We start from the raw sequence: 8,700 nt of genomic DNA on the forward strand, positions 1-8,700 counted from the left end.
GGGGGGCCATGTGGGGGATTGGGGGGCCATGGGGGGGATATGGAGGGGGTGGGGGGGATGGGGGGGGACATGAGGGGATATGGGGGGCCATGGGGGGGTGAAGGGGGGCCATGGGGGGCCATGGGGGGGATTGGGGGGACATGGGGGGGATATGGAGGGGGTGGGGGGGATGGGGGGGGACATGAGGGGATATGGGGGGCCATGGGGGGGTGAAGGGGGGCCATGGGGGGCCATGGGGGGGACGTGGGGGGGTTGGGGGGTTGGGGGAGGAAGTTGGGGGAGGATGGGGGGGATACGGGGGGACATGGGGGGGGTTGGGGGGCAGACATAAGGTGTGTATGTGCGCCCCACAGATGCCCGCCCTACTGCAGCAGCGCAGCTCCCGGCCGTGGCTGCTGCTGCTGCTGCACTGCGTGGGGCTGCTGCTGGGATGGGCGCTGCTGGCGCTGCTGGCGCTGCTGGAGGACCACGGGCTGCTGTGACACCACCCGGCCCAATGGGCTCACACGGAACCGACCGACCCAATGGGACCCATGGACCCAATGGACACTGTCATATCAATGGACACAATGGACACTATGATATCAATGGACCCAATGGACCCAATGGACCCAATGGGCACTGTCATATCAATGGACCCAATGGACCCAATGGACCCAATGGACACTATGATATCAATGGACCCAATGGACCCAATGGACACTATAGACGCTATGAGATCAATGGACCCGATGGACCCAATGGACCCAATGGACACTGTGTTATCAATGGACCCAATGGACACTATGAGATCAATGGACCCAATGGACCCAATGGACCCAATGGGCACTGTCATATCAATGGACCCAATGGACCCAATGGACACTATGAGATCAATGGACCCAATGGACCCAATGGACCCAATGGTTCCAATGGACACTGTGATATCAATGGACCCAATGGACCCAATGGACCCAATGGACACTGTGATATCAATGGACCCAATGGACCCAATGGACCCAACAGAACCAATGGAACCATTGGACCCAATGGCACTGCTGGCGCTGCTGGAGGGCCGCGGGCTGCTGTGACACCACCCGGCCCAATGGGCTCACACGGAACCAATGGACCCAATGGGACCCAATGGACCCAATGGACACTGTGTTATCAATGGGCACAATGGACCCAATGGTCCCAATGGACCCAATGGACACTGTGATATCAATGGACCCAATGGACCCAATGGACCCAATGGACCCAATGGACCCAATGGACCCAATGGACACTCTGATATCAATGGACCCAATGGAACCATTGGACCCAATGGCACTGCTGGCGCTGCTAGAGGGCCGCGGGCTGCTGTGACACCACCCGACCCAATGGGCTCACACGGAACCGACCCACCCAATGGGACCCATGGACCCAATGGACCCAATGGACCCAATGGGCACTGTGATATCAATGGACCCAATGGACCCAATGGACCCAATGGGCACTGTGATATCAATGGACCCAATGGACCCAATGGACCCAATGGACGCTATGATATCAATGGATCCAATGGACCCAATGGACCCAATGGACACTATGAGATCAATGGACCCAATGGACCCAATGGACCCAATGGCACTGCTGGCGCTGCTGGAGGGCCGCGGGCTGCTGTGACACCACCCGGCCCAATGGGCTCACACGGAACCGACCCACCCAATGGGACCCATGGACCCGATGGGCACTGTCATATCAATGGACCCAATGGACCCAATGGGCACTGTGATATCAATGGACCCAATGGACCCAATGGACCCAATGGACCCAATGGACACTGTCATATCAATGCACCCAGTGGACACAATGGACCCAATGGTTCCAATGGACACTGTGATATCAATGGACCCAATGGACCCAATAGACCCAATGGACCCAATGGACCCAATGGACGCTATGATATCAATGGACCCAATGGACCCAATGGACCCAATGGACGCTATGATATCAAGGGACCCAATGGACCCAATGGAACCAATGGAACCGATGGACCCGATGGACCCAATGGACCCAGTGGAACCACTGGACCCAATGGCACTGCTGGCGCTGCTGGAGGGCCGCGGGCTGCTGTGACACCACCCGGCCCAATGGGCTCACACGGAACCGACCGACCCAATGGGACCCATGGACCCAATGGGCACTGTGTTATCAATGGACCCAATGGACACTATGATATCAATGGACCCAATGGACCCAATGGACCCAATGGGCACTGTCATATCAATGGACACAATGGGCCCAATGGACACTGTGTTATCAATGGATGCAATGGACCCAATGGACCCAATGGACCCAATGGACCCAACAGAACCAATGGACCCAATGGAACCAACAGAACCAATGGACCCAATGGACCCAATGGACACTATGATATCAATGGACCCAACAGAACCAATGGACCCAATAAAACCAATGGAACCAACAGAACCAATGGAACCGAGGGACCCAACGGAACCAACGGACCCAATGGCACCAATGGACACAGTGGACCCAATGGACCCAACAGAACCAACGGACCCAATGGACCCAACGGAACCAATGGACTCAACGGAACCAAGGGACCCAATGGCGCCAATGGGCCCAATGGACCCAATAGAACAAATGGACCCAATGGAACCAATAGAACCAATGGACCCAACAGAACCAATGTAACCGAGGGACCCAATGGACCCAAAGGACCCAATGAACCCAACGGACCCAACGGAACCAATGGACCCGATGGAATCAATGGACCCAACAGAACCAATGGAACCGAGGGACCCAACGGAACCAACGGACCCAATGGCGCCAATGGACACAGTGGACCCAATGGACCCAGTGGACCCAATAGAACCAATGGACCCAATGGAACCAATGGACCCAATAGAACCAATAGAACCGAGGGACCCAAAGCACCCAATGGAACCAATGGAGCCAATGGAAGCAACGGAACCAACGGACCCAATAGAACCGATGGACCCAACAGAACCGAGGACCCAATGGACCCAAGGGAACCAATAGAACCAGTGGACCCAACGGAACCAATGAACCCAATGGCGCCAATGGACCCAATGGACCCAATGGACCCAATGGACCCAATGGACCCAATGGAACCGAGGGATCCAAAGCACCCAATGGAACCAATGGAGCCAATGGACCCAATGGACCCAATGGACCCAATGGACCCAACAGAACCAATGGCCCCAATGGAACCAATAGAACCAATGGACCCAACAGAACCAATGGAACCAATGGAACCAAGGGACCCAATGGCGCCAATGGCAGCAGGCCTTTGCTTTCGGCCGTTCGTTTCCTTGCCTTTATTAATTGCACTGTTAATTACAATGAGCTGCGTTCCATGAGCTCATGGGCTGCTGCAGTGTGTGGGAACGGGGGGGCATCAATGGGGTCATTATGGGGTCGTTAATGGGGTCAGCAGTGGGGACATCAGTGGGGGCAGCAATGGGGACATTGGGGTTATGGGGACATAATGGGGTCATCAATGGGGACATCAATGGAGGCATCAATGGGGACACTGGGGCCATGGGGACATAATGGGGTCATAATGGGGTCATAATGGGGTCATCAGTGGGGTCATCATTGGGGTATGGGGACATAATGGGGACATCAGTGGGGTATGGGGACATAGCGGGGATATCAGTGGGGTCAATAATGGGGTCAGCAGTGGGGACATCAGTGGGGTATGCGGACGTAATGGGGACATCTATGGGGTCAACAATGGGGTCAGTAATGGGGACATCAGTGGGGTATGGAGACAGCAGTGGGGGCAGCAATGGGGACATTGGGGTTATGGGGACATAATGGGGACATCTATGGGGACATTGGGGTTATGGGGACATCAGTGGGGACATTGGGGCCATGGGGACATAATGGGGTTATAATGGGGTCACAATGGGGTCATCAGTGGGGACATCAGTGGGGTATGCGGACATAATGGGGACATAAGGGGGTCAACAATGGGGTCAGCAATGGGGACATCAGTGGGGTATGGAGACAGCAATGGGGGCAGCAATGGGGACTTTGGGGTTATGGGGACATAATGGGGACATCTATGGGGACATTGGGGTTATGGGGACATCAGTGGGGACATTGGGGTTATGGGGACATAATGAGGTCATCAATGGGGACATCAATGGAGGCATCAATGGGGACACTGGGGCCATGGGGACATAATGGGGTCATAATGGGGTCATAATTGGGTCATCAGTGGGGTCATCATTGGAGTATGGGGACATAATGGGGTCATAATGGGATCATCAGTGGGGACATCAGTGGGGTATGGGGACATAATGGGGACATCAGTGGGGTGAGCAGTGGGGACATCATTGGGGTATGGGGACATAGTGGGGATATCAGTGGGGTCAATAATGGGGTCAGCAGTGGGGACATCAGTGGGGTATGGAGACAGCAATGGGGGCAGCAATGGGGACATTGGGGTTATGGGGACATAATGGGGTCATCAATGGGGACATCAATGGGGACATCAGTGGGGACATTGGGGTTATGGGGACATAATGGGGGCAGCAATGGGGACAATGGGGTTATGGGGACATCAATGGGGACATCAACGGGGACATCAACGGGGACATCAATGGGGACATTGGGGCCATGGGGACATAATGGGGTGATAATGGGGTCACAATGGGATCATCAGTGGGGACATCAGTGGGGTATGGGGACATAATGGGGACATAATGGGGTCATTAATGGGGTCAGCAGTGGGGACATCGGTGGGGTATGGGGTCATCAATGGGGACATCAATGGAGACATCAGTGGGGACATTGGGGCCATGGGGACATAATGGGGTCATAATGGGGTCATAATGGGATCATCAGTGGGGACATCATTGGGGTATGGGGACATAGTGGGGATATCAGTGGGGTCAATAATGGGGTCAGCAGTGGGGACATCAGTGGGGTATGCGGACGTAATGGGGACATCTATGGGGTCAACAATGGGGTCAGCAATGGGGACATCAGTGGGGTATGGAGACAGCAATGGGGGCAGCAATGGGGACTTTGGGGTTATGGGGACATAATGGGGACATCAGTGGGGTCATCAGTGGGGCCATCAGTGGGGACGATGGGGTTATGGGGACATCAATGGGGACATCTATGAGGACATGGGGATATACATGGGGACATATACGGGGCCATATATGGGACCATATTTGGGGCCATGGGGCCATATATAGGGAACGTGGGGCCATATATGGGGCCATGAGGCCATATTTAGGACCATGGGGCCATATATGGGGCCATGGGGATGTATATGGGGCCATATATGGGTACATGAAGATGTATATGGGGACATGGGGACATCTATAGGGCCATGGGGACATCTAGGGGGACATGGGGCCATGGGGATATGGGGACGTATATGGGGACATGGGGACATCTATGGGGACATGGGGACATGGGGCCATATATGGAGCCATGCAGACATATATGGGGCCATGGGGCCATATATGGGAACGTGGGTCATATATGGGGCCATATATGGGGACATGGGGACATATTTGGGACCATGGGGCCATATATGGGGGCAAGGGGATGTATATGGGGCCATGGGGATATGGGGACTTGGGGACATGGGGCCATATATGGGGATATGGGGCCATATGTGGGGCCATGGGACCATATATGGGGCCATGGGAACATATATGGGGCCATATTTGGGGCCATGGGGCCATATACGGATTTGGGGTCACAGGGACATGGGGCCATATATGGATATGGGGCCGTATATAGGGCCATATTTGGGGCCATGGGGACATATATGGGGACTATATGGGTATGGGGACATTTATGGGGCCGTATATGGGGACATAGAGACATGGGGACATAAAGGGGTGCATAGAGACATATATAGGGACATTTATGGGGCCGTTTATGGGGACAAATATGAGGCCATGGAGCCACATATGGGGACATACATAGGGCCATATATGGGAACATGGGACCATATATGGGAACATGGGGGCATATACGGGGCCATGGGGTCATATATAGGGCCATATTTGTGGCCATGGGGCCATATATGGGGCCATGGGGTCATATATAGGGCCATATGTGGAGCCATGCGGCCATATATGGGGATATGGGGCCATATATGGGGCCATGGGGTCATATACTGGGACATGGGATATGGGGACATAGGGACCTACACGGGGTCATACATAGGGCCATATATGGGGCAATATATAGAGCCATATCTAGGGCCATATATGGGGTTATATATGGGACCATAGGGCCATATATGGGGCCATATATGGGGCCATATCCTGGGCCATACGTGGGGTTATATATGGGACCATGGGGCCATTTTTGGGGCCATATATAGGGCCATATATAGGGCCATATCTGAGGCCATGGGGCCATACATAGGGCCATTTTGGGGGTCATATATGGGGCCATATCCAGGGCCATATATGGGGTTATATATGGGACCATGGGGCCATATTTAGGGGCCATATATAGGGCCATATATAGGGCCATGTCTGAGGCCATGGGGGCCATATATGGGGCCATATATGGGGCCATATCCAGGATCATATCCAGGGCCATATATGGGGTTATATATGGGACCATAGGGCCATTTTGGGGGTCATATATGGGGCCATATATGGGGCCATATCCAGGGCCATATATGCGGTTATATATGGGACCATGGTGCCATTTTAGGGGCCATATGTAGGGCCATTTTGGGGACCATATATAGGGCCATATATAGGGCCATATTTGAGGCCGTGGCACCACATATAGGACCGTATTTGGGTCATTTTGGGGGGCCATATATAGAGCCCTATAGGATCACGTGACCCCATCGGCGCCATGACAGCCGGACCCAGCATCAGCCGCAGCGGCGGCCGGCGGCCCAGTGGCCTAATGGACAAGGCATCAGCCTCCGGAGCTGGGGATTGTGGGTTCGAGTCCCACCTGGGTCGGCAGGGGGGGCGATGACTTTTGGGGTCCCCCCCTCTCCTCATCGTCTATGGGGCAATAGGGGGGGGGAGGGAAATGGAGGGGCCTTTTGTTTTCTTAAGGGGGGGGGGGGGGGCATCTTTGGATGTGGGGTTTCTGCCCCCAAATGGGCTCTGTTTCCAGGAGGGGGCGATGGCTTTTGGGGTCCCCCCCCTCTCCTCATCGTCTATGGGGCAATAGGGGGGGGGAGGGAAATGGAGGGGCCTTTTGTTTTCTTAAGGGGGGGGGGGGGGCATCTTTGGATGTGGGGTTTCTGCCCCCAAATGGGCTCTGTTTCCAGGAGGGGGCGATGGCTTTTGGGGTCCCCCCCCTCTCCACATCGCCTATGGGGCAATGGGGGGGGGGGGGGGCGAAATGGAGGGGCCTTTTGTTTTCTTAAGGGGGGGGGGGGGGCATCTTTGGATGTGGGGTTTCTGCCCCTAAATGGGTTCTGTTTCTTTAAGGGAGGGGGGGGAGGAATCAGATTTGGGGTTTCTGCCCCCCAAACATGGATTCTGTTTCTTTAAGAAGGGGGGGGGAGGGGGGGGGGGGGAGGAATCAGATTTGGGGTTTCTGCCCCAAAAATGGGTTCTGTTTCTTTGGGGGGGGGGGGGGGGAGGAATCAGATGTGGGTTTTCAGCCCCAAAATGGGTTCTGATTCTTTAAGGGGTGGGGGGGGGAGTCCTCAGATTTGGGTTTCTGCCCCCAAAATGGGTTCTGATTCTTTAAGGGGCGGGGGAGAGAGTCCACAGATTTGGGTTTTTCAGCCCCAAAAATGGTTCTGTTTCTTTAAGGGGTGGGGGGGGAGTCCTCAGATTTGGGTTTCAGCCCCAAAAATGGGTTCTGTTTCTTTAAGGGGGGGAGGGGAGGAATCAGATTTGGGGTTTCTGCCCCCCAAAAATGGGTTCTGTTTCTTTAAGGGTGGTATTTAAGGAGGGGGGGGGGGGGGGTGGGAAGAATCTTTTGGGGCTTTTGGGGTCCATCCCCGCACCACCCCCTTATGGGGTCCTTATGGGGTCAGGGGGGTCTTTGGGGGGTCCTTATGAGGTCCTTATGGGGTTGGGGGGTTCCTTATGGGGTCATAGAGGTCCTTATGGAGTCCTTATGAGGTCAGGGGGGTCCTTATGGGGTCCTTATGAGGTCCTGATGGGGTTGGGGGGTTCCTTATGGGGTCATAGAGGTCCTTATGGAGTCCTTATGAGGTCAGGGGGGTCCTTATGGGGTCCTTATGAGGTCCTGATGGGGTTGGGGGGTTCCTTATGGGGTCATAGAGGTCCTTATGTGGTCCTTATGAGGTCCTTATGGGGTCGGGGGGGTCCTTATGGGGTCCTTATGGGGTGTGGGGGGGTCCTTATGGGGTCCTTACGAGGTCCTTATGGGGTTGAGGAGGTCCTTCTAGGGACCTTTTGGGGCCAGGTGGGTCTTAGTGGGGTCATTATGGGATCATAGAGGTCCTTATGGGGTCACAGAGATCTTTATGGGGTCCTTATGGGGTCAGGGGGTCTTTGTGGGGTCCTTATGAGGTCCTGATGGGGTTGAGGGGTTCCTTATGGAGTCATAGAGGTACTTATGGGGTCCTTATGGGGTCAAGAGGGTCCTTATGGGGTCCTTATGGGATCCTTAGGAGCCACCCCTATTCCTCTGTCATCCCATTCCTTTCCGGTTTGGACCCCCTCCCCTTCCGGTCTTATCCCCTCCCCTTCCGCTCCTCTC

At 54.9% G+C, this 8,700-nt stretch overlaps 2 protein-coding genes and 1 non-coding gene across 15 annotated transcripts in view; all 3 read left to right on the top strand.

The window, feature by feature from the left end:
• LOC107050495 (merozoite surface antigen 2-like) overlaps nucleotides 1-331 on the top strand; it is a 23,152-nt gene extending 22,821 nt beyond the window's left edge. The window contains exon 6 of the mRNA XM_040696016.1: nucleotides 326-331. Within this exon, the coding sequence (XP_040551950.1) occupies nucleotides 326-331 (6 nt within the window). The remainder of the gene's footprint in view (nucleotides 1-325) is intronic.
• Nucleotides 332-426: 95 nt separating this feature from the next.
• Nucleotides 427-3,367, top strand: LOC112531190 (collagen alpha-2(I) chain-like). Of its 13 annotated transcripts, XM_040696145.2 has the most exons (4): nucleotides 427-684; nucleotides 1,274-1,458; nucleotides 1,705-1,800; nucleotides 1,846-3,367. In XM_040696145.2, exons 1-4 carry the CDS (start codon nucleotides 431-433, stop codon nucleotides 3,363-3,365), a joined length of 2,055 nt encoding a protein of 684 aa, XP_040552079.1. In that variant the 5' UTR covers nucleotides 427-430; the 3' UTR covers nucleotides 3,366-3,367. The 13 variants fall into 13 exon arrangements, with proteins under 13 accessions (XP_040552079.1, XP_040552070.1, XP_040552072.1 ...); XM_040696136.2 differs by lacking the exon at nucleotides 1,274-1,458 and adding an exon at nucleotides 1,538-1,695 and having other exon boundaries at nucleotides 427-972; nucleotides 1,732-3,367; XM_040696138.2 differs by lacking the exon at nucleotides 1,274-1,458 and adding an exon at nucleotides 1,538-1,606 and having other exon boundaries at nucleotides 427-972; nucleotides 1,727-3,367.
• A 3,531-nt stretch (nucleotides 3,368-6,898) lies between these two features.
• On the top strand, nucleotides 6,899-6,971 carry TRNAR-CCG. The gene has a single exon. It is a non-coding gene; the product is annotated as a tRNA-Arg (tRNA).
• Nucleotides 6,972-8,700: the final 1,729 nt, after the last annotated feature.

The sequence above is a fragment of the Gallus gallus genome, chromosome 2 (genome assembly GCF_016699485.2).
Source record: "Gallus gallus isolate bGalGal1 chromosome 2, bGalGal1.mat.broiler.GRCg7b, whole genome shotgun sequence".
In the NCBI taxonomy this organism is placed as follows: Eukaryota; Metazoa; Chordata; class Aves; order Galliformes; family Phasianidae; genus Gallus; species Gallus gallus.